This window comes from Lacerta agilis, chromosome 8 (genome assembly GCF_009819535.1).
Source record: "Lacerta agilis isolate rLacAgi1 chromosome 8, rLacAgi1.pri, whole genome shotgun sequence".
NCBI lineage: Eukaryota > Metazoa > Chordata > Lepidosauria > Squamata > Lacertidae > Lacerta > Lacerta agilis.
In genome coordinates, this window is record NC_046319.1 from 40960251 (window position 1) to 40986368 (window position 26118).

At 42.8% G+C, this 26118-nt stretch overlaps 1 protein-coding gene across 4 annotated transcripts; it reads left to right on the top strand.

Annotated features, from left to right (window-relative positions):
• The first annotated feature begins 1501 nt into the window (after window positions 1-1501).
• NUTF2 (nuclear transport factor 2) lies at window positions 1502-25532 on the top strand. 4 transcript variants are annotated; one of them, XM_033158930.1, is made up of 7 exons: window positions 1507-1627; window positions 5402-5519; window positions 9894-10047; window positions 12991-13115; window positions 17418-17489; window positions 19324-19422; window positions 24990-25532. In XM_033158930.1, exons 4-7 carry the CDS (start codon window positions 13017-13019, stop codon window positions 25101-25103), a joined length of 384 nt encoding a protein of 127 aa, XP_033014821.1. In that variant the 5' UTR covers window positions 1507-1627; window positions 5402-5519; window positions 9894-10047; window positions 12991-13016; the 3' UTR covers window positions 25104-25532. The 4 variants fall into 4 exon arrangements, with proteins under 4 accessions (XP_033014822.1, XP_033014819.1, XP_033014821.1 ...); XM_033158929.1 differs by lacking the exon at window positions 9894-10047; XM_033158931.1 differs by lacking the exons at window positions 5402-5519; window positions 9894-10047; window positions 24990-25532 and adding an exon at window positions 22609-22766 and having other exon boundaries at window positions 1502-1627.
• Window positions 25533-26118: the final 586 nt, after the last annotated feature.

A 26118-nucleotide genomic window follows, 5' to 3' on the forward strand; every position in this document is an offset into this window, starting at 1 on the left:
CAAAATCAAAAATAAAGATACAAAAACAACAACACAAAAGCAGCAACCCCCACAAAACACTACCCCAACCAGAGAGTCTGTTTAGCAGCCTCAGCTTTTGTAGCTGGAGTCAAGTCAGGGTCTCACTCTCCCAGGCCATGTGGAGCAGGTCTTCCAGGACTCCCAGCCAATGTGATCTCTGGCCTCTTCAGCAGCCTCAGCCTTTGCAGCTATATAAATTTCACATCTGGCAGCCAATGTGCCCCTTTGGAATCAAATAGTACATGGGTAGACGAAAAAGCCCGGGACACAACTTTTTACACCCCTATAGCAGCTTTAGTGGCTCATTTACCAGAAGTAATGTATTTAGCATTAACTCTGGAAGTGTATACTCAATTCTGACCACACTAAGCCTCCTGATGTATATTTCGCTCTAGGAGACTTATTATTTGTGGACTGTTGCCAGCTATGTCTGCTAACCCCTGCAACAAAGTCAGCCACCTTTTTCTAAGGCCAGCCCTGCTACCTTGATTTAATTAAAGTTGTGGTGTTACTAAACATTTTCTTATGTGGTGGATTCCACCACAGATAAACATGAAGAATATTGTCTGTACAGCATGGGATCATTAATGCTGCCTATGCCAACCTGGTGCCCCCTAGATGTTGCTGGACTGTATATCCCATCAGTCTTAGTCAGCATACCAGTTAGGACTGATGGGAGCTGCAGTCCAACAACTGGATGGCACCAAGTTAACAAAGGTTGTACTGTTGTTACTTCAAGTGGTTCACTTCCATAATTCTAACAATATACTTGTAAATGTGTTGGCAAGATAAATTTCGACAAATGCCTTTACTCCATTTTACACAAGCAAAGTTTTTAATTATTATACAATTATTCTAGTTCTCCAGGTGAAAGATGAAATACAGGCATCGTTTGTGGAGCAAATAAAGCACTGTTCACCCTGTCTGAACATATTAAGCTGCCATTGCTGAACTACTATGACATAGTGTGCGTCTACTCTGGCTGACAGCTTCTGTCCAGTATGCTCGGCGGAGATGTTCCCATCCCTGATCCTATGTAACGGGAGATTGCCAGAGATGGATGCGGGGCATCCTGTGGGCATGGCATCTGCCATTAACCTCATGCTGCTTGTGGCAGAATGTATGTTACAGAACGTATTCGTTCTCAATAAAGCTATCCTGCCTGCATCCCGCAGGTTTATCGTGTGAACCGCCCTGAGATCTTACGATGAAGGGCAGTATATAAGTCAAACAAGCAAGTAAGTAAGAAAGAAAGAAAGTTAATTTGGTGCTTGAGAAGGGCGTCGCCCTCCGTCTTTTGCGTGCGCAAAGCATTTTAAAACAAAACAAACCCCCACAATGCTTTGCCCGGAGAGCCTGCCGCGCGTTGTATGCTGGGAGTTGTAGTGCTGCCCCTTATTCAGAGGCGTCCCGGAGTCGAAGGGCTGCGGGTGGAACTCTTTTTCCCAGCACGGCTGGCGCGCGCGCGTCAGTGGGCGTGGCCGGAAGAGGCGGGGAGGGCGGGCGAAGCGCGGAGAGAGGGAGCGCTGAGTGGGTTCGGGCCGCACTCGGGGCCGCCGCCTCTGCTGCCGCCGCCGCCGCCATTAGCCGAGGGGGAGCTTGCGAGGTGAGTACTGCGAGGCGCCTAAGGTGGAAACCTGAAGTGAAAGACTCAGAAGCAGCGGGACTTATTTCCCGCCTCTCAAACTCCCGTGCTGGGCCTGGGCGCTGTCTGTCTGTCTGTCTGTTTGCCCGCCCGCCTCCCTGCCTCCCTCTCTCTCCGGCCGCTTCGAGGCCTTATGAGTTGGGGAAGGGCGAGGATAAGGGTGTGTTCCTGAGTTAAGACTGAATTCTGTTGCTTCTCCTTCCCCTTCCTATTTGCTAGTGATTAATTGCATGGGATCGTGTAAGACTCTCCACGCATTTTGGAGGGTGATAAACCCATGTGGGTGTGCATGTGTGAATGTGTCCGCCCTTTCCCACGTGTGCGCTTTCTCCGTTACGTGCTTCTTGATTCTTATTTGGATACACCAGGAGCGCACTGTTTGAAAGTTTGGGGCAAAGAACTCCCCCTCCCCAAATTTATTTTTGTTAATTGCTATTTGCAATTCGGACAGGGTTTGCTCCAACACGTCCTTCTTACAATCGGCCAATGCCTGATATTCAAGAGGTTTTAGTAGGGGTTTGTCAAAAACGTTAAGGCCCAACACGTCGAAATTTGTTTGAAACAAAGTGGTTCATTAAAACTTAGGCTACAGCCCTAGTCTCACCTACCTGAGTGGAAGTTTCTTCTCAGTGAATGTACTAAATTGGTTCACTGACAGTTTCTGAGGGCTACCTCCAGTTGCCTGTATATATTGAAAGCATATATCGAAAACTACAGGTAAATAACAAAGTGTAGTCATTTGTTTTTGAACTCCCAAGTGAGCCTGAACCCAGCATGCTAGTAAGACTGATCCATTCATTGGACAGACCTGAGGAAATCCTTGAAAGCTTTTTTTTAAATCTCATGATCCAAAATTAAATTTGAGAACTCACAGGTTTGAATAATTTTCTGAACAAGAAAATTATATTATTTTGACCTGGGTATTTATAGCAGGAATTTTTCTGTTTCAAATTAATTATTAATTAATCAATTGTAAAAGAATAAGGTGACAAAAACTATGTATGATACAAAAGTATCCAAGTTAATGAAATCCATGGTAGATTGACATTAATTATTATCTGCTGGAAAAGGAGAAAAGTTAAGTGATTTGAAGAGTGTTGTCCCAAGGCATGGCCTTGAGAGCTAATGAGAGAACAGTCTTGTCTAGTAAGACTCTTGATAAGAGACCGCCATGTATGTTGCCTTCCATGATGAAATAAAGCTGGGATATAAATCTCAAATACCCCCCCCCCCCAAAAAATTGAGTGCCTAGAAATTGCCACCAGGTTTCTAGGATCCAAGATACTGAGGTGCTTGATTTTTTTATTGAATGGGGGTAGCAAGCAGATATGTAAGAATTCTTAAAAGTGCAGAAGATACAGTGGTGCCTCGCTAGACGAAAATAATTCATTCTGCGAGTGTCTTCGTAGAGCGATTTTTTCGTCTTGCGAAGCACCAATGCAAACCGCTAGTTTTCGCTTAAAAAAAAATATTCGTCTTGCGAGGCAGCCCCATTGACTTTTTTGTCTTGCGGGGCAGCCTTCCACTAGCGAATGCCGTTCGTCTAGCGAGTTTTTCGTCTAGCGAGGCATTCGTCTAGCGGGGCACCACTGTATATGAGATATTTTAGGTCAGCGTTCTCCAACCTAGTGCCCAGCATATTGGACTCCCAGCTTGCATGCGTCACAGCAAGCATGCCTAGTAGTTTGGAAAGATAGGAACTGCTTCTGAAGGGCGTCACGTTGGTGTTTAACAGTCTTTGATGACATCATGTTGGAGAAGCTTTACTAGTCTATTGAAGTGTATACCACTTACCTGCAGCAGTCAACTGATCATCAGTGTTAGAATAACCAGTAAAGCATTGAAATAAAATGTATTCCTATAAATCAGGGGTGGAGAACTTGCAGCCAGTGTGCCAAATTTGCTCTGTAATACAGTGATGCCCCGCTAGACAAAAATAATTCGTTCTGCGAGTATTTTCGTCTAGCGGGTTTTTCGTCTAGCGAAGTGGCAATGCAAACCGTGGTTTTCGCTAGACGAAAAAAAAATTTGTCTTGCGAGGCAAGCCCATTCAAAAATTCGTCTAGCGGGGCACCACTGTACTGTACTGTTTTCTCCCAACTGTGTTCACTTGCCCCACTTCTATCATATGTGACATCAAGTGTGAGACAGGTAGAGATGTGCCTGGATTGACTGTGTGACCAAGTTCACCATGTTCTGCCCACTTTTGGCTCAGGTCCCATCTACCACTAGCATGCATCATATTACACCAATGAAATGCAACCCTCAACAGGAAAAATATTCCTAATCCCTGATACAGTTGTAATATGCTGCTCAATTTTATGAGGCAACTGGCATTATTGGAAAAGGTGCCTTAAAGGGTGACTAGTGAATGAATGGCAATTGTCTAAGAACATATTAGTCACTGTTCATTTCAAGAGCTAGTATGCTAGGCATAGGTATGTAACATGTATGTTTGGCAGCCAGAGTGACCATTACAATTGCCAGGGTCTCCTCCGTATTCCATTTATCCAAGAATAGATACAGGGAAATGGCCTTCTTAGTCATGGCCCCTACATTTTGGAACTGCCTTCCAGAGGGGTTCATCTTAGCCTACCTCTTCAGAGTTCAAAAAGGAGGGTGGATTTCCCCCAAGAAAAGTTTTAATTTATTGGAATTTTATTGAGTAGTTATAATCTTGGAGAGACAGAAATCACAAACACATTTTTAAAAAGAAATAAAATCTATGAACTGCACATAGCTGGCTGATCCATAATAGATTAATGATGTGGCAGCAATGTTTTTAATTGTTGTATTATTGAAGGTGCAGGATTGTACATCTAGGTGTTTACCGGTAATCAAAATAAAAGATTTTTTATATGAAGAAACTATTACCTCCAACCCATATTGGTGCCTCTGCCATTTCATTGACCTTGCAGGATTTTTAAATATAAAGTACAGTGGTACCTCGGGTTACAGACGCTTCAGGTTACAGACTCCGCTAACCCAGAAATAGTACCTTGGGTTAAGAACATTGCTTCAGGATGAGAACAGAAATTGGGTGGCGGTGGCAGCGGGCGGCCCCATTAGCTAAAGTGGCACCTCAGGTTAAGAACAGTTTCAGGTTAAGAACAGACCCCCAGAACGAATTAAGTTCTTAACCCGAGGTACCACTGTGATAGCTATGAATGCTGCAGTGTTCCTCCTTCAGTGTTGCAATGTACTGCTCTCTTAAAATTGAAAAATGAACTTACAAATTTTACTTCATGATTTCTGTTCGTACAAATGAAACCAAGAAACTGATAAAACACAGTGAGTGAGGCATTCCTCCTTAGTCTTGTGCAATGTGGAACTGGGTATAGTATTGTGAGTACCGTAATTGGTGGAGGAGAGTGCATAGGAACAATGCAGTTATCTGTAGATAGGACTGTGATGAATACAGATTTGAATGTAAGCATTTGTAGATTCTATAGGATGTCACAATGATGAATCCAAGTGCTTAAGATGATGCTTATGTCATGTACTATTGGTAGGAAATAAAATGAAGAGTAGATTTTTTTTTCTTGAACATACGCTCCAGTCAACAAAATGTCAGCAGAACAGCTTCAAGTCAGTAATGGATACATCTACAAAACTGAATTTCTCCCTAGCCTGTGCTTATCCTTGAAAGTTATATTATTGTTATCGTATCAACAATACAGTATTAACTCAATTTAATACAGCATTAAAACAGTGGTTCTTTTTGCCTGCCATTAGGAATGAAAGAGATTGAGGTTTTCTACTGGGTGGACTATTGCTCTTTAGAAAGAACAGCCACTCGCCTGTGGCGAATATGAATCTCCTCCAGGCAACCAGGCACAGAAGCATTATAAAGGTTGATTCTTTTTCCTTTTATTTCTTTATTTCTTTCAGCGTAAATCCCGCCTTTCTACATGTAGCACTCAAGGCGGCTTATAATAATAAAAATACAGTAGTTTGGGGGAAAACCACAACCTAACAATAAAATAAAAATAAGACCAGATAAAATTAGTCAGTGATAAAACAGCAAACAGTAATTATACTTGAACATGTTAAGGTAATTATTTTAAAAATATAGCTAATCCAAAAACTAAATGCCTGTTTTAGTTATATATATATTTACCTGACAGCGGAATGATGTCATAGAGAGGGTCTAGGTGGGTCTCCTTGGGGAAGAAAATGAGAAAGCTTAGGTACTAGTCACTGAGAAGGGTGTCTTTGGAAGATCTCAAGATTTGTGTCATTTCGTACTGGAGATAGCAGTCCTTCAAGTTTTATCCCAGGCTTTTTGCATTGTTCCTGTAAATGAATTGGAAGTGAGTGAAGTTATTGTAATTGTGGTATTGCATGGTCCCTATAAGAGGCCCTGCTTGAGTCCAGATACAGCATTCTGAACCAACTGAAGTTTTGAAAAGCTCTTCAAAGGCAGCCTCATATATAGCACATTACTGTGACCCAAACAATATGTAGTCAATGCACGTACTACCATGCCCAGAAATAACAAACAGAAGAGGTAGTAAAACATGTTGTGAGCTAATGTTTGTGGACTTAGCGGTATTTGCAAGGTTGAGAAGGGTATTAGTGTCAAACATGTTACTGCTTATTTTATTTATTATTATATTTGCATCCCACCTTTTCTCCAAAAGCATATATAGTAGTTTCAAAAGCAGTCTAGAACCTACTGGTGCTGTAAAGAAAGGGTAGGAAACATCAGGCCCACAAGCCAACCTTGACCCACCAGGGGATTCAAGTTGGCCGGTGTGGCCGTTTTCCCCAAACCACTGCCCCCTCATCTGCTGATATCACTTGTAACATCTTTTGTTGGCTGGGGTTAAATCCTGCATTGGTTGTGCACACCTGTTCTTCAACTGATGAACTTAGGTTAAATTCTGCTTACTTCAGCAGGATTCTGTTCAAACTGCTGTTAATACAAAGGAGAAGAACCCCCTATTTTAGCAGCACTTTGCACCTGATATCATTGTGATGTCAGGTGCTTGACAGGTTGGCAGCCCCCCCCATCAGTATTGATAAGGGTCTGGCCTATGAAGCCACAAATATTCCCCACCCTAGGTATGCATGCTTCTCATAGTTGCATTTTCATTTAATCCTGAAATTTATTTTAACCACATTGTGAAGTGATTTTATGATGAGAAAAGGTGTAATGAGGTGTAATCTCTAGAGGTTTTCTGCCAGTGTTTTTGTGCAAGGCAATATATATTAACCTTAAATGCTAATGCACATGTAGATGGGAATGAAAATCATACCGTAAGAGAAGAGGCACTTATCTGGTCCACAAAGGCATAGAGAGCTGAAGGGCAGGGATGGGGGAACCCCCTGGCCCTCCATATGTTGTTGTATTCCCAGTTCTCAACAGACCCTGGCAGCATACCCAGTGCAGTGGTACTTCAGGTTACAGATGCTTCAGGTTACAGACGCTTCAGGTTACAGACTCCGCTAACCCAGAAATAGTACCTCGGGTTAAGAACTTTGCTTCAGGATGAGAACAGAAATTGGGTGGGGGCGGCAGCAGGAGCCCCATTAGCTAAAGTGGTGCTTCAGGTTAAGAACAGTTTCAGGTTAAGAATGGACCTCCAGAACGAATTAAGTTCTTAACCCGAGGTACCACTGTAGTCAAGAATGATGAGATTTGTAATCCAGCAACATTTGAAGGGCTACAGGTACCCCATCGCTGGCCTAGGGCGTTTGCATAATAAGAAAAAGCACTAGATATTAGAGTAACACTTCATTATCGTGCAAGTGACCAATGTGATTTTGTATGTTGTATTTGTGTAAAAAAAAAAAAGAGCAAATCTTTTTTACAATTCAGATATAAATTGCATCTGTTTTCTGCAGATGCAATAGAGGCGGTCAAGAAAGTCTTCTTCGCCGTCACTACCGCCACTTGGTAGGCTCGACATTGAGCTCTAACCCGTGTCCGGTCAGATAACACATTCTGAATCTGACCGGACACGGGTTAGAGCTCAATGTCGAGCCTACCAAGTGGCGGTAGTGGCGGCGAAGAAGACTTTCTTCACCGCCTCTATTGCATCTGCAGAAAACAGCAGCAGGAGACTTTTTCAGGTGGTTCGCAATTTAGTGGAACCACCTGCTCCATCAGGGCCCAGTACAGGCCACATGATCTCCTGCAATGCTTTTGCAAAGTTTTCTGCAGATAAAATCACTCAGATTCGGGAAGAGGTAGATTCCACCGTGGGAGCAGGGCTGGGGTGGGAGAGTGCTAGAGTCCTGTCTAGTCCAGTTGCATGGGATCAGTTCCAATCTGTTACCTCCGAGGATGTGGACAGGCTGCTTGGACGAGTGAAACCAACCACCTGTCTCCTTGATCCTTGCCCATCCTGGCTTATAAAAGCTAGCTGGGAAGGGCTGGGTGATGGGCTTCGTGGGGTGGTGAATGCTTCTCTCTGTGAGGGAGCCTTCCCAGCCCCGCTGAAGGAGGCGGTTATTAAACCGCTTCTTAAAAAACTATCTTTAAATGCAGCCAATATGGCTAACTATCGCCCAGTCTCAAATCTTCCATTCTTGGGCAAGGTGATTGAGCGAGTGGTTGCTGAACAATTCCAGGCACGCCTGGAAGAAGTGGACCATTTGGATCCCTTCCAGTCGGGATTCAGGCCTCATCATGGGACTGAAACTGCCTTGGTCGCACTGGTTGATGATCTCCGGCGGGCTAGGGACAAAGGTGAGAGCTGTTTCCTAGTTCTGCTGGATCTCTCAGCAGCTTTTGACACCATCAACCATAACATCCTTCTGGACCGTCTAGAGGGGTTGGGAGCTGGGGGCACTGTTATACAGTGGTTCCGCTCCTTCCTCCTGGGCCGTGTTCAGAAAGTGGTGGTGGGGGGATGAGTGTTCAGACCCCTGGGCTCTCACTTGTGGGGTGCCTCAGGGTTCTGTCCTCTCCCCCATGCTTTTCAACATCTATATGCAGCCGCTGGGAGAGATCATCAGGGGGTTTGGGCTGGGTGTTGCAGATGATACCCAGCTCTACCTCTCTTTTAAATCAGAACCAGTGAAGGTGGTGAAGGTCCTGTGTGAGTGTCTGGAGGCGGTTGGAGGATGGATGGCAGCTAACAGATTGAGGTTGAATCATGACAAGACAGAAGTACTGTTCTTGGGGGACAGGAGGCGGGCAGGTGTGGAGAACTCCCTGGTCCTGAATGGGGTAACTGTGCCCCTGAAGGACCAGGTGCGCACCCTGGGAGTCATTTTGGACTCACAGCTGTTCATGGAGGCACAGGTTAATTCTGTGTCCAGGGCAGCTGTCTACCAGCTCCATCTGGTACACAGTCTGAGACCCTACCTGCCCACGGACTGTCTCACCAGAGTGGTGCATGCTCTAGTTATCTCTCGCTTGGATTACTGCAATGTGCTCTATGTGGGGCTACCTTTGAAGGTGACCCGGAACCTACAGCAGCTAGACTGGTGACTGGGAGCGGCTGCCGAGACCACATAACACGGGTATTCAAAGACCTATATTGGCTCCCAGTACGTTTCCGAGCACAATTCAAAGTGTTGGTGCTGACCTTTAAAGCCCTAAACGGCCTTGGTCCAGTATACCTGAATGAGCATCCCTACCCCATCATTCTGCCCAGACACTGAGGTCCAGTGCCGAGGGCCTTCTGACGGTTCCCTCGCTGCAAGAAGCCAAGTTACAGGGAACCAGGCAGAGGGCCTTCTCAGTAGTGGCACCTGCCCTGTGGAACACCCTCCCACAGATGTCAAAGAGAAAACCAACTACCAGACTTTTAGGAGACATCTGAAAGCAGCCTTGTTTAGGGAAGCTTTTAATGTTTAATAGATTATTGTATTTTAACATTCTGTTGGAAGCCGCCCAGAGTGGCTGGGGAAACCCAGCCAGATGGGCGGGGTATAAATAATAAATTATTATTATAAATTATTATTATTATTTTTATTATTATTATTATTATTAATTAAAAACAAGAATTCTGTTATGTTTGAGATCTGAGCATCAGACTCCACTATGTTTTCAGTGCCTGACATGTTGGGTCCACCTCCTTGTAGGGATCAAGTTATTGTAGTAATAACAATCTGCATTGCTCCTAGGGAAAAGTGTTTAAAGTTGTTGGCCCACTCTGCAAACTGACCTTTAACTGCTATTTAAGAACCAAAAATAAAAAGAGAAGTAATAGTAGATTTATACCATTAAAGTTTCTTCTTTTTTGCTTTTTGTTTTTTTTTAAATCCAAAGGGCTTTGGGCAAACCACATTAAGTTAGTAACAAAGTACGTCAATAATCTAAGCCAGAAACGTAATACAGCATCCAGTAACAGGCTACCAGAAATCAGCTAAAACATCTTAGAACTATCTGGCAACTGTACAGAGGACAAGAGAGACTGACAGAGGTGAGGCAGTTGAGAACACTTGAATATTGTGTTTGGTACATGGATTAATCAAAATAAATATGGAGAGCTCTTCATTCAAGAAGGGAGCACAATCACTTTGCAAGAGACAAGCAAACTGCTTCTATTATGGGCTGCAGCTTGTCAAAGCATTGTCTAGAGCAGGGCTGGGAAGCCTGTGGTTTTCCATATGTTATTGACCAACATGGCCAACGGTAAAGGATGATGGGAACTGCAGTCCAACAACATTCTGAAGTACCACAGATTCACCATCCCTGGCCTAGAGGAATTATTTTTTTAGTTACAAGTTGGGATACTATTTTCAGCCTGCTCAGATACTTTTTTGGTTCCCGTGGGTTCCCCACTCCCACCCTGTGTGCTACCTTTACCATTGGGTCTTGGTTTCCCTTCACTGCTGAATTTTTAGATGATGTTGATATTTACCGGTATCTATGCCAGGGTGGGAGAAAGCTTGGTCAATTGGTTGCCCAAAAGCCTACAAATCTCATGCTAGCTCTCAATTTGGATCTGTGTAGGATTTTAAAGAATAGATGTCTATTCAGAAACTCCGAACACCTTCTCAGAACTGACTGACCATGTTTCCATGGTCACATTAATCCCAGATTAAAATGAATGTGCAAGTCAAGCTGTGTGTACTTGCTCTCAGAAAACATTGGACAGATTAACTGTTTGCCCTGAGCTTTCTCTCATCAGTCTCTCTAGCTTTCTACTTTGCTCCTTTTATGCCTCAAACATTTATCAACATTAAACCTTTCTAAATGTTTTGTGCATGTCCTCCTAGAATAATTGGTCCTTTATCCTTTTCTCTTACCAAGCACTGTAAAATGGCTGTGGTGGTCTTGTAGGAAATGCTTGAGGCTACCCATGCCAATCAGCCAAACCATAATATCCTCTTTGGAGAGTTATCTACCTTGATCTTCCATTCATCTACCTTGCAACTTTAGTGATCTGCTTACACGATAAATAGGTGTGTTTCTGTTTGCTGCCATTCAGAAGAATGCATAGTTCCCCCTCACTCTTAAAGTTTTGCCTAGAAGTTTACATTGTAGAAAGTTGTTGATCTAAGTCAATAGAAGGAAAGTGATGCCCAAACTGGTGATACAGAATTGTAGAGTTGGAACAGTCTTGCAAATAGATAGTGAGTGGACTCCTATGATCTTCTGTGTTTTGGCTCTGCTTTATCATAGAAAATTGGGACATACAAGTTCGCTGTCACCTTTTTTTCTTGCTATTAGGCTGGGCAGATTTCCAGAGCACTATACTATATTTCAGTAATGCAGCTGTTATTGGGCTTCCTTCCTTTATGATATCTAGCGTTAAAGAAAATACAGGGGGAACTGTGATAGGCAGGGAAAATATAACAAGTATCTATGGCAGCTGAGTGTGCACAGAAATACTCTCTTTTTCTACACTGCCTTCAAGAGCTATAGTCTCTACCCCCAATACACTTTCCAGCTTGCTTTTGGTATGAGCACAGCACCAGGAAGACTTCCTTCCCTTCTGAATATTAGAGTTCAGGGAAAGTCCAAGAAGACAATTTTGGGCTAGATAATTTGACCTGGTGGTAGGAAGCTTTGGATGCTCCCAAATAAGTTCTGTTGCTTTTTGAATGTGCCTGAATTCAGTGCAGCATGAGGGAGAGTTTTCTTACTTCTCCAGGTACTCAGAAAGTAGTGAGACATATTACTGCTGTTTGTGTATACAGTCGTACCTCAGGTTACATACGCTTCAGGTTACAGACACTTCAGGTTACATACTCCGCTAACCCATAAATAACGCTTCAGGTTAAGAACTTTGCTTCAGGATAAGAACAGAAATTGTGCTCTGGCGGTGCAACGGCAGTGGGAGGCCCCATTAGCTAAAGTGGTGCTTCAGGTTAAGAACAGTTTCAGGTTAAGAACGGAGCTCCAGAACGAATTAAGTTCTTAACCCGAGGTACCACTGTATATATGACTCAGTGCAGCAGGGATGAGCCCTAGCTGATTGCTGAGGTGGAGAAGGGCAGAGGCTCTACCACCGTGGTTTCATCTGACCCTGAGCTCAACATGATGTCAGAGAAGGACCTGTCCTTCCTTGGAGGTCAGGGTTGTGGCACAAATTGATTTTGCTTGGCTGTAAAGGCCTGCAAAAAAAAGGAAAAAGAGTGACTCCTGTATATGAGCCTTTTAAGGACAGAAGACAGAGAAAGCTTTGAGCACACTACTGTACTTCTACAACACAGCGCAATTTTGGCAATCAGGATGAGTACTTGAAGGTGCTTCGGTGACATATGTGAGCATGAAGGCCACCAATGTGTTGAGACTTGGTCATAGAATCATCGAACTGTATGATTGTAGAGTTGGAAGGAACCACAGGGGTCATCTAGTCCAACTCCCTGCAGTGCACAAATCCTTTTGCCCAGTGTGGGGCTCAAACCCATGATACTGAGATTTAGAGTATCATGCTCTACTATTTGAGCTGAGAATGTTTGCTGCTTGTTTCAAATGCGTGGAGAATTGCACATCTGTATTAATACAACTAAACAATTGGATGTCACTAGTTTGTATGATACATTTCTGGATTCTGAGTTCTGATTTTGGTTGTTGTATGTCGGCCAAAAATGCTCAAAGGAGGAGGGTACTGCTACAGAGCAGACATCTACATGCTTTTAAGGGCCATAGTTTTCTTTTCCTCTGTGTCATGGTATGAACCAAGGAGTGCCTTAATGCTGGTGGTGCCTAAATATGCTGCAGTCAGGCTGCTGCACTACAGCAATGTAAACTAGAGAAAGTTCTCTGTAGTGTGATGCTCAAATCCTTGGAGAGGAAAATCATGGCTAAGTGAAAAATTTTGACGATTCTGTTAAAAGATCAGCCTATTGTACTTGTATTGTTACAGTCTTTCATGGCCCTGGGCTGTCAGTTTTCACTGCTTTTTCTTTTTCAGTTGCTGGCTCCAACTGAGGATTCAGAATGGGAGACAAGCCTATTTGGGAGCAGATTGGTTCCAGCTTTGTACAGCATTACTACCAGTTATTTGATACAGACAGGACTCAGTTAGGAGCAATATACGTAAGTAGCTATTGGAACAGATTTTTCTTGATTATTTTAAACTATTGCTCAATTATTACAACACCCCCTCCCCGTTTATGTGCTTGTCCATTACAAACTCTTGCACAGAGATACCCGGCAGTTAATCTGAACTCCAGAAATGAGGTTGTAATTATAGTTGTATCATTTGTACAATTTTTTAAAAACAATTTATAGTGCACTTGCAGTATGCAGACTGCTTTACATTTTGGCTTCCCAACAGCCCTGTGAAGTAGGTTGCAATCTTTTGTTATCAGGGAGAGAATTAAGGCAAGGGCATGTTCACTTGCCAAATGATACACATCAGGTGTGGGAAACCTTTGGCTCTCCAGATGTGCCTAAACTACAACTCCCACCATTCCTGGCCATTGGCCATGCTTGCTGGAGCTGATGGACACTGTAGTTCAGCAACATCTGGTGAGCCAAATGTTTCCCACTTCTGACATACACAGTTATAAATAGGCAGTCTTATTCAGTCAATTACTTGCTTAGATATTCTAGTCAGTTGAAAAGTACCCACCCCATCAATTGGTCAATATGTTCTATGACTTTGATTTGATGCACCACTCAGCATTCTAGTGGCCTCATTTTACAGTAGCTACAGTAAAGCAAGTTATATAGTAGTCAAGAATGTGAGGTTACCAAAGCATGAGTCACTGTGGCAAGGCTATCCCAGCACAGGAATGGTTGTAGCTGGTGAATCAGCCAGAGCTAGAAATAGGCAAACACAGCACTACAGCATCCTGAGACAACACTGGATCTTTGAATAGCCCAAGCTTCAAGCTTGCTTCTTCAGGGAGAATGTAATTCCATCTAGAGCATGTTGTCTTCATCACCCAGGACTGGTTTGAGGGCAGAGCACAATGGCGCCTTCACCTGGTGGTATATCACAAGTGAAACTCCCACTGCTCCTGCAATATACTGCTGGGTGAAGATGCTATCACGCTCTGGCCCTCAAACCGAGGGAGGAATGGACCGATGGAGTTTGTTTTTTCCTCTGCGTGCCAGGTGCTGCCTAGCATTTATAGGCATGAAGTGCAGGGATCAAGAGCAGATTTGGTTGGCTGGAGAGCTTCAGGCATCTTGTTCAAATTCTTAGCATGCAGCAACTGAATTAAATGCCCCCCCCCAATTTGACAAAATGGTGCTCCAGACATTCCCTCTGATACGGTATAAACCAGGCTTCCTCAAACTTTGCCCTCCAGATGTTTTGGGACTACAACTCCCATCATCCCTAGCTAACAGGACCAGTGGTCAGGGATGGTGGAAATTGTAGTCCCGAAACATCTGGAGGGCTGAGTTTGGAGATGCCTGGTATAAACATTATTGTTTAATTCAGAATGAATGCGAGTGACTTTACCTTAAAAGTGCTCTAAAAATGTGTCACAGCAGGCCTCAGAAGGTTCATATATTTCCAACATGGGTAGATTTTGCTAACCCATTCGCCACCCTGAGAAGCTCTGCTGGATGTCTACTAGAGGATGCAATTGTGGCAGTGAAGTAAACATTCTTCATTGCCATGTGGTACGCATGATTATACACTCACCAGCACAAAGTCACACTTGCTAGGAGACTTAAACCATTTGTGCTCTGTCTGTTTGCGCTGCCTTCTTCACCCACAACTCCCAAGAAAACCAGGGTCTAACCATGCTCTGCAGTGCTGGAGAGGCCCTTGGGAGTGACTGTGTCAACCACTCCTTCCATATCACTTTTCCAAAGAGAAACCAGAGTTCTAATATATGGTGACATTTCCACTCTAGATGTTCAATTGCCTTTCTAAATAAACTAGGATCTCCTAGGCAGATCAGTAATACAGGATGAATTGTTAATATGAAACAAAGAAATGAAGCCTTAGTAATGCTTAGACTAAAGTGATCAGCAGCACAGTGTTTATTTAACTTTTGCACATGCAGTTTTTGTCTTCTCTCCGAGTTCCTGTCAGCAAACTTGGGGAGGGTTCAAAATACACTTCAATACATGGTATATAGCTTAGAGGCTGCACCTGACCTTTAGGTTGGCATTGCCTGAGTGTTTCAAGAGAACTAAGTGCATTTAGGGACTGCCTGAGTGCATCAGAATGCAAAAGTGATGCACATGCACATAGGACTCTAAACTTTGTTGGCAGGAAAGCATGTGTTTTACCTCAAGCATTCATATTTGCTATTACTAGATGCTGCCCATACTCTAGCACTGTTCATGGAATAAATTGAAATGGATTTTCAGAATTCTTAAGGTTTGAGTAGCTAAAAGCAAAGAAAGCCAGGGAACAAAGTAGGAAATTCTTCCTTTGTCTGACAATTATTCTTCTTTGACTTCTAACCATATTGAAACATGGTGATTGCTAAGCATACCGGACTACTTATGTGAGAATGAAATGCTACTTATAACTTCTGTGCCCAGGCCACATCACTTCTACTCGTAGCAGGTGATCTGGTTTTATATTGGCGGGTCAATTTTCACTTCCAAAGGTTCTGGTGAAGAATGGCAGGCGGTAGAGATTGCAGATCCAATTGGAAAATGCTCCTGGATGAAATAGTGAATTGCAGCTACTCTGAACAATTGGCATTTCTTTTTTATGTGGGTGTTGAATGACAGCTTGCATCATTTTGTATTGTTAAAACTTTAAGCCATGGGAATGAAGGGCCTCAACAGCTGCCTTTTTTGTTTGTTTTTTGTTCTTAATGGTGTATGCTTCACAAGGGAAATCCATGAAAGCTATTGGAATGACAATTTTAAAAATGGTGGTTGACTTGACTGGTCATTCCTAGTTCTATATAGTGTATAAGTTACCAAAGAGTGTTAGATTTATAAGATTTGCTGTATAAATTGAAGTAAATGGGAGCTAGAAAGCTGAGGGTCCAAACACAGGGAGAGGTTAGACTATATTGTAGATCTTTGACCAAGAGGTAGTTGGCTGGAAGAGTGGAGCAAAGATGGGAGACCACAGCCTTCCTCCACTCCACCCATTGGCTTCCTAGCAAAATAACAAAAGCCCATTTTCTAAATGGCAAGCTTTAAGTGTGGCACTGTCCAGTGGTAAGCATGATGAGCAACCAAGCTTCCTCCCAACTTAGAAGCTGGAGATGTGGGTGAAGATTCTTCAGCACAAATGTATACCTTGCTAGTTTTTCCTGTTCCAAGCCGAGACAGAGAGTGTTGGATTAAGCAGTTTGAAGGCACTGAGACAGTAGAGTCCAATGGCCTGCACTCGCCCCCCCCCCAAATTGGCCTTCCCCAAATGAAATACCCCAGCCGCAAGGTCTTGACAGGTGCGGAGGCCTGGCAATTGTACTTTTTGGCAAATTGTAGATCTCCTAGATCAGGGGTCAGCAATCTTTTTCAGCCGTGGGCCAGTCACCATCCCTCAGACCATGTGGGGGGCCGGACTATTGTGGGGGGGGGAATGAACGAATTCCTATGCCCCACAAATAACCCAGAAATGCATTTTAAATAAAAGCACACATTCTACTCATGTAAAAACACCAGGCAGGCCCCACAAATAACCCAGATATGCATTTTAAATAAAAGGACACATTCTACTCATGTAAAAACATGCTGATTCCTGGACCGCCTGTGGGCTGGATTGAGAAGGTGATTGGGCCGCATCCAGCCCATAGGCCTTAGGTTGCCTGCCCCTGTCCTAGACTGACAGCTCTCAAGCAATAAGTAGCTTCTAGAAGGCAAAATACGGCCCATGGGTCTATAGTTGCTGTGTAGAACAAATACATACCCTATACCAGTGTTTTTCAACCACTGTTCCGTGGCACACTAGTGTGCCGCGAGATGTTGCCTGGTGTGCCGTGGGAAAAATTTGTTTATTTGATTCCTATTCAAGAGAATTACTTTATATATAGTCAATATAGGCACAGAGTTAATTTTTTTAACATTTTCTAATGGTGGTGTGCCTCGTGATTTTTTTCATGAAACAAGTGTGCCTTTGCCCAAAAAAGGTTGAAAAACACTGCCCTATACTTATGAAATATAGCCTTATTGTATGGGTCAAAAGTAAGGAGTCTGTGATTAGGGTGGAGGATGTTGCCTGCTGTGGTGCACTACTAGGACTCAAAAATTGTTGGATGTCTTTGGCATGGAGCCAACCTCTGATTCAGCTGAGCCTGTGCTTAGCCCTTCTGAAAAAGGTGCAAACCTAATCCTCTCCATTTCTGTGTGTAGCTGAGAAGAGTTTAATAACTGTTGCTGTTTTCTTTATGCAAAATAAAATCTTACTTTTGCAAGCAGATTTTTACCGCCTCCCTCTCTCTCCTTCTCTTTTAATAATTTCAGATAGATGCCTCATGCCTTACATGGGAAGGACAACAATTTCAGGGCAAAGCAGCTATTGTTGAAAAACTCTCAGTAAGTTCCTGTGCTCTTCATAGCCGGACATTTCTGTTCAGCTCAGAATTCTTTTTGAAAGATTTGCGCTTTTGTGCAGGCCAAGTTCTGGTGTTAATTCTGTTGTATTATTTATAGGAAGCAGGTTCGGGCTGCACCCTTTTGCTTTACTAATCTGCCTGTCTAAAATTGTACTGATTTCAGTTTCAGAAATCTAAAGCACAGTTAACTTAGGAAGTAAGTCCTATTGGATTCCGTGATAGTGAGGATGAAAAAAACACCCTTAGATTTATATAGTGTACTGTACTTGAATGTTCAAAGTGCTTCACATGCATTATTTTGTTCTAGTGCTAACTCAGTAAAGTGGTTCAGTTTTATTATCTCCAGACTGCAGATGAAGTCTGAGGAGGTGTGTCTAGCCTAAGCCTATCTCTTGAATTCCAAGCAGATGAAGGCCCAGGACATCCTGATTGGTGGCTCAGTCTGTTAGCCACCCAGCTGTACCAAACCTTATTTGCATGTGTTCCAGACAGCACAGTTGCATCCTCTTTCATGGTGGCTGCAGTCTATATAAAGCAGTGATGGTGAACCTGTAGCCCTCCAGATGTTTGTAAAGATGGTTTAAAGTTTTTAAGTATGAACAACAATAAGTGATTATACAGTGTCCTTTATTTTGCACACATGTATGTACAGTGGTACCTCGGGTTACATACGCTTCAGGTCACAGACTCCGCTAACCCAGAAATAGTATCTCGGGTTAAGAACTTTGCTTCAGGATGAGAACAGAAATCATGCGGGGCCGGTGTGGCAGCAGCGGAAGGCCCCATTAGCTAAAGTGGTACCTCAGGTTAAGAACAGTTTTAGGTTAAGAATGGACCTCCGGAACGAATTAAGTCCTTAACCCGAGGTACCACTGTATTGTATACTGAGAGCAGATACAGCCTTGCAACAGTTTCTGGGATTATAACATACATCCACTGCTAATTGTCTCAGGATAAAGCTTCTCCTAAGTAAGAGGCAATGGTGGTCTCTGGCAACCATCTACATGTTGTTGAACACCTGTTGGTCTCAGCCAGCATGATAATGAACAATGAGACTTAGAGTGTATAACATCTGGAGGCTACAGGTTCTCTTTCTGTCCAGAATGAGAACAAAAGTGGAGCTAAAAAGAAACACCCATTGGAGTACACAAAAAGAAGTTCTCTTCCAAGGAAGCATATTTAGGGTTGGGTTTTATGTAGTAAATGTGACACTGAAGCAATGTTCATAGAAGTACATGGTGAGTTCTTCCTTAAGAGGGCTGAATTCAGAGGTCCACAATTTTTGCCTAACCTTGATAGACCAAAAAATATGACCACTTTCCTATGTTGTTGATTTCACACGACACTCTATACAAGGTCTGGAATCCTTCCTTGCTCCCCTCCCCAGCTCCAAGTTTAGAGCAGGAAATAAGGTGGGAGGGTGGCTTGTTGGCTGTGCAGCCTAGGTGCAGCAGCAGCAGCTTAAACATACATCAGCTTCCCTTGGAGCAGGGGAGGGAGGAGGTGGGGATCACCATGAAACTGCTAGTACAATTACTGCCTCGCAGCTCCAAGGTTGGGAGGAATTGCTTACAAGAAAGCAGCAACATGCTTACCATGATGACCAAAAATGTGGGAACCTGGCTTGACCTTTCACATGCTGTTTTAAACAAAAAACTGGTCAGTGATTGAATGAATACGTGTCAGGGTGCTTGCATTTTCAGAATTAATTCAACACCTAAGAACTTGGCTTGGTGCCGCAGTTTGCTTCACAGATGAGCTTAACCATAAAAATTTTAAGCAAAACTTTACATTTTTTCTTTTTCTGTTTGCAGAGCCTTCCCTTTCAGAAAATACAGCACAGTATCACAGCGCAAGACCATCAGCCCACGCCTGACAGCTGTATACTCAGTATGGTAGTTGGGCAGCTTAAGGTAAGTGCTTTTTTCAACTTTTGGTCCTGTGAAAGGAATAGTTGGAGTCCAATTTCAGAACCGGTTCAGGGTTTAGCCACTGCAAGTGAGTTTTGGGCTCACATGTTCTCTGCCTCCCTCACCCCCACTCTATGGTTTGCTCAAACCAAGGAGGGAGAGAATTAGAGCACAAAGAGGAGAGGGGGAGTAGGTGTGTTTGAGCCCAAAACCTGTTCATCACTGCCAAACCACAGTTTGACAGTTACATCTGAAACAGGTCTAGTCCATTAGGGCAGGTTGTTCTAGCACTGCAAGTGAACAGACCTACTTTTGCTTGGGTCATGGAAGCTGAATGACCAGGGCTCTTTCTCAGAGGGGTCCTCGTCTTTCCCCTCTTAATACAGTGCTACCTTGGTTCTCAAACTTAATCCGTTCCAGGATTCCGTTTGACTACTGAAACCGTTTGAAAATCAAGGCGCGGCTTCCAATTGGCTGCAGAAGCTTCCCGCACTCAAGCGGAAGCCACGTCGGACGTTCGGCTTCTGAAAAACATTCGCAAACCAGAACACTTACTTCTGGGTTTGCAGTGTTTGGGAGCTGATTTGTTCAGCAACTAAGCCGTTCGAGAACCAAGGTACCACTGTATGTTGCATTGTCTTCGAAAACATTAAAATACTCCTATGTCTTGTTTTGACTGATGTGGGTATAAATGCCTTCATGCTACTAGTTGGAGGGGAGGAACCAAATGAGTCACCAAGTTTGTTACAACTAATGAAAAGAAGAGCCAGGGCCTTAACCAACATACAGCATTGTTCCCTCTCTGACAGAGGAGCTTAAACAAAAATCTCTAGGTGGAGCTGTGGTTAAAGAAGCTTGTTATCTTGTGCTGTCTTGGAAACCGAAATACACCTGTGAGCAGGCAGAGTTGTGAGGCTATTTTCTGAAAACTTATTTCAGTTGGACAACTTTAAAGAAAACTGTCTGGCTACACTGAACTTGGAATGTTGGTCACAAGGACTTTGGTAAGCACTGCGTCACACAGCAAAGGTGTTGACCCTTTGACACAGCCCATCGGAAGGAGACACAAAGAACTTTTCTGTCTCTGGGCCTGTGTTAGGTGCATATGGACACACTTTGCCCCACATGTAACCCAGCTTCAAAATACTTTTACTTCATAATACCTGCTAGGAATGTAAAAACAACAAAAGGCTCAAAGGCTAATATATTGTGGCATAAGCTTTCATGGGCTGTAGCTCATGACAGCTCACACCACTATTCTTCAGCTGGTGGGTCAGGACCCATTACTGGACCATAGCCCGGTCCAAGGTAGGTTGCAACAGCAGTACTACCACATGCAGTTATATGGTAAAAGATTAAGAAATGGGTCCCCCAATACATGCTTGGAGTTAAAGGTGAGTCCTGAGTCCTGAAAGGTTGAAGACTACTGTCTTATGCCATAATAAATTAGTTTGTCTCTTAAGATGCTGCTACAAGACTTTGCTGCAACAGCCCTTTGGAGCTACCCCTTTGGCAGTTGCTACTAGTTTAACTTTACTGCAAGAGTTGAAGAGAAGGCTGCAAAAGTGGTATGAAAAAACAAGGGGGTGCACATTACTCTCCATGTGCCCATCACTACTGGTAGCACCTTTAGCAGCTTCATGCTTGGAGGGAAGTCCTCTTTGTGCCTTCAGTATAAACACACAGAGGTTTACATGGAGAAACAATCTAGCTCCACCTCCTAGATCAGGCATGTCCAAAGTCTGTTTCAGGGGCCTAATCCAGCCCGCTGGTCAGTTTAATTCGGCCCCTGTGGCAGTTTATTTCCTGGGGTAAAATCCTAAAAAAACCTCAACAACTTCAATTGTAAAAAAAGATAAGCAACTTCGGTCGGCCGTTCACTTCATCAAATCTGGCCCTCTTTGGAAAAAGTTTGGACACCACTGACCCAGATGCTGTTACACAGTTAGCATCAGTCTGAAACAAGTTCAACACATGTAGAGTTTGTGTCCTTGTGGAGAGAGTCCTATGCAGAAGGGATCCACTTCAAACTGATGTTTGTGCGATGACTGAGAAGTATGGCTGACGTGAGTGTCAGTATCTAGGCTAGCCCATCCAAGAACGAGAGCCCATTTACAGGTTTTCAAGCCAACATGTGAAGCAGTAATCTAAAACAATGCACATCTTTTTGTTATATACAGAGGCTATGTAGAAGGATTAATGTACGGATGGGGTGATTTTTTTAATCAATAGAAGATAAAGCTTATATACTTTTTTCTGAATGTTGTTTCAGAATGCAAGGGGAAAGTGCCAGAAATGAATCATGTGCATCTTCCCAGGCACTTTTAGGCAAAATGGGAAAGTGCAGATCAGTGGTGCTTCCTATATCTTCTGCATGTTGCCCTGTCCAAAAGAGTAGACAGTGTGATATCACTAGTATTCATTAGCAGTGATACTTGTTGCATCACTTGGCAGATGAAGGCATTTAGGAAGATAGATTCTGGGAAGGAGAAAGTTAATCTCTATCTAAACATAAAGATTACTTAGCGTAGCTTTGTAGACAAACACCTGTTTTCTAGTAAGTTTTATGCTAACCTTTCAGAGTTTACTTGGCATCTTCATGCTAGTAATAAAATTGAAAGGGCCCAAACTCCATGGTAAAGCAAGTATTTTGTATGCAGAAGGTTCTAGGTTCAGCCGATGACACCTGCTATTCAAATGATTGCATGTAGAAGGGATGGGAAAGACCTCAGAGCTGCTGCAAATTGGAATTGACAGTGCAAGGCTGGGTGGAAAAATAGTTTGACTGTATAAGGCAGCTTCATATGTTCAAAGCTTCACAGATAAGCAACTTTAGTTTGCAGGCTTTTAGTTCATGGTTTGCATGTGGCTTATTGTAAGCTATTGGAAGATTTATTGTTGCGAATGAAATTATATGAATCACCCATTACAAAAACCTCCAGGAAAAAAGTTAATGTACAGTAGTCCCTTTAATGTGGACTGAAATTATCTTACTAATTTCTAAGCTTGTTCTTGTCCTTATTGTACTGCTCCTGAGTAATTGGCAGCAGTAGAGGTACCTGTTGCATGCCTGGAACATTCTTTCCAAGTGCAGTAAATACACTCATAATGGAATCCTGCAAGGAGACTGGCATTCTGTATCTACAGAGCCTATCATTTTAGTAATGGTTTCTCTCCTGTTCTGCTCAGGCAGATGATGACCAAATTCTAGGTTTCCATCAGACCTTTTTGTTGAAAAGCTTACAAGGTGCATGGGTGTGCACCAATGAAGTCTTCAGGCTAGCACTCCACAATGTTTAGCCTCTGGCCGCCTTCTACCTCTGATCTTCACAGTCCTCACTGAGTAAGAAGCACACTGCTTGCTCCTGGAACCTAGTTGAACTTGCAGTCTGAACAGCATGGACATTGCTTGTGTGTTCTTAAAGCAGGGTTGAAGAATGAGAATCCTGCTCATCTCAGGGTTGTGGCTTTTGAAATGAGCAAATGGAGTTGGAAACAGCTGCTGTGGAATTAATTTAGCATAACTTTTTATGCCAGTCAGTTGCTTGCCTAACATCCTAGATCTAGCATTGCTTAGAAATCTAGGACATCTGTGTGGCACACAATGAACACTCACCTTGTTGTGTTTGAAGCTGTCTGAGCTAGAGCCTGTAGGTATATCTGTGCAAGATTCCTCTTGGATAATAATAAAATGCCCTTAAGCCAAGGTCAGGTTACACTTTAAAGCACCACAAATGTGCAGCTCATAAGCACAGTTGGGTCTGGGCTTCAGGACGCTTACTGTTTAAGTAACGACAGTGTTGGAGGAGATGGGAAAGGGAAATGGCAAAGAAGCAAATGTATTTGTTTTAGGTTTTGTTTCAGTTAGGGATGAGGATTAAGACAAAGGCCTCACAGAAAAAGTGGGGTTTTAAGAAGGATTTGGCAGGTGTTTTTAAACTGCAGCAGTAAGAATGGCTCTTGGTATGTACAGCACGGGTCTGTGTGGACTCTACATTTACCTGATTTGGTTGCTAATAAGCAGAGAGAGACACAAATGTCGGGGATATGCAGAAGTACTTTCTTTTTAGGAAGCATTTATATATATGTCTCTTCTGTGGCACTCTGAAGCCACTTATGCCTACTTGTTTCAGCTTCAGTGGAGATTGTGTGTGTGAATGGCATGGACAGGTATGCATTAAAGTTCATTTTAGAATCTAGATCTGGTTATATTTCTTTCTGAGTGCAGAGTGCATTTTTAGATTCGGAGCCAATCTGCTGAGTACAACCATCTTTTGGATAAGGTGACAGTCAAAGCACAGGTCATAGTTCTCTCCTAGTTATTCAAAATATTTGACATGTAGGCCCGATTCATAGATGGTGTTAAGCTATAGTTTAAAAACTACTATGGGCTAGCAAAAATGGTGCGCACTTCTCTAAAATGCCAGCTTTGCTCCTCTCCTGCTGTTGCCACACCAACAGGAAATAAACCAGAGGTTCGCTTACTACTATGTGCAGACCAGAACTCCTGGTTTGTTTGAAGAGAATCAAACCATTAATACTGGTTCACATGTAAAGCTAAGTTAGACTCTGGTTTGTTTCATCCCTGGCAACAGCAGGAACAGGGAAGAAGCAGAGTAGGCATTTAAGAGCAGTGTGCTGGTGCACACAGGTAGTCTGCATTAAACCATGGGCATAGCCAGGGGGAGCAGGTGCGCAACAAGTAAATAAATGAAAAATACTTAACTGCCCAATTGCAACACAGATAACTCAGTTCTGCCCCCACCCTCAGTAATGCCTGCCTCCCCTTAAAATAAATCCTGGCTACACCCATGCATTAAACCATAGTTTATTTTAAACTTTGTGAGCAAACTAGGTCACAGTTAACTGCTCCTTGGAATTCTGCAGAAAATTATATGGAGCTGAAAGGCAACATATGTACTTGTATATATTCTAGAAGATGTGAACAAGTCAATAATTACCAGCCTTTCCCCACTGAATGTCACTGTAATGACTTTATTCCTCCTATTTGAAGGGATTCATTCTTATGCTAAATATATTAGTGATTGTTATAAGGACATGGCATTTTTCAAATTTTTGAGCACCATTCACCATCCCATTTTTTTTGCCCTACCTTTTTGTACATTCTAAACCTTATGCCTATTTTGTTGGCTTTAGCTGGACTTAACCTTGAACTCTCAAACACACTACTACCTCCTCAAATTGTTGTTAAGGGGCTGTATTGATTCTCAAGAAGCTTATAATTCTCAACTTCCATAAGCATAAACATTATCTGTAGTGCAGCAGTAATTGCTACAATGGTAATGAATCATTTCCATGTTTCTACTGCTCTTTGAGCATTGTCCATGCCATTGTAATTTTGCATCATTAAGACTCAAAAATGCATGTCAGAATCTTGCCTACCGTAATTCATTAGCACAGGGATGACATGATAAATCTGAAAGCTGAATGTTGGTGCAGACAGGTGAAGTATGCATGACAGCATTTGGCACCAGCTGCAGGAATTTGCCTTGTTAGACATTTGCTGTAGTAGAGAATTTCTAAATTTTATTTTTATTTTGTCTTCACAGGCCGATGAAGATCCTATTATGGGATTCCACCAGATATTTCTATTAAAGAACATCAATGATGCTTGGGTTTGCACCAATGACATGTTCAGGCTAGCATTGCACAACTTTGGTTGAGACAGCATCCCCGAGGCACCTGTACTTTTCTTTTCTCCTCTCCTCCTTACAGATATTAATCACATTCATGGAACATTCCAAATATCATACACAAACCTGCAACACCACGGCAAGCAAGCAAGACCTGCGACATGCCCTTCTGAAGAGTTTATGTTGTGTCACTAGAAGAGTTCCTTGTGCATGATGTTTGGAAGTTAGACTTAGCTGCAGTTGACAAGGGAAATGTGTGTTTTTACCAGCATGCCTCGGGAAGCATCCATAATGCAAAAGGTTGTGTTTCTGTACTGGCAAGTTTCTCTAATAGCCCAAAGAAGCAAAAGGAAAGAACGGCAGCCTGAATCCAGCTGAGATACTGATTTTTTTTTTTTGTTCAGATGTTTCAGTGCTACATTATACAATAAAACCATGAAATTTTCTTAACAGTTTAAATTGTTGGATGTTCACTATGTAACTAGATTCTCTTGCATCTTCAGCTATACATCTGAATACCTAGCCTGGAAACGCACGGCTTGGCAGAACTTTGAAGTTCTTAACATCTCCATAGCTCTTTTGTAGTACATTTTTGCCATTGTTTAAGGCTTAACAATTGCTCCAGATACTTGAAAGTTGAGACATTACCTTCCCCTGAAAGTCATAATATGGATTTATATTAATTACTCACGTGCAAAGCAGATAATTACACTGAGCATCAATCATTTTCTTCAGTCCTTCTTACAGAAATGGATGGAAGACCATGCATAAAAACAGCAATATAGAATGTACTTTTCCCAGGCTTCTTTCTCTACACTAAGTTCTCAAGATTTAGCATATTCATACCATTTGCTTTTCCTCTAGCATTCAAAAGATGGGTCCATATATCATCATGAATTTTTTAGAGAGTTTTGCCCTTCAAGGACAGCCATTTTAAAGCGAGCTGTAACTTTAGCCTAGTACAATCACACTACTTTTTACGTTTGCCTGTGGCTTGCTTTGGATAATGTCCTGAATTATCCTAGTATTGTTGCTGAAGTAAGCA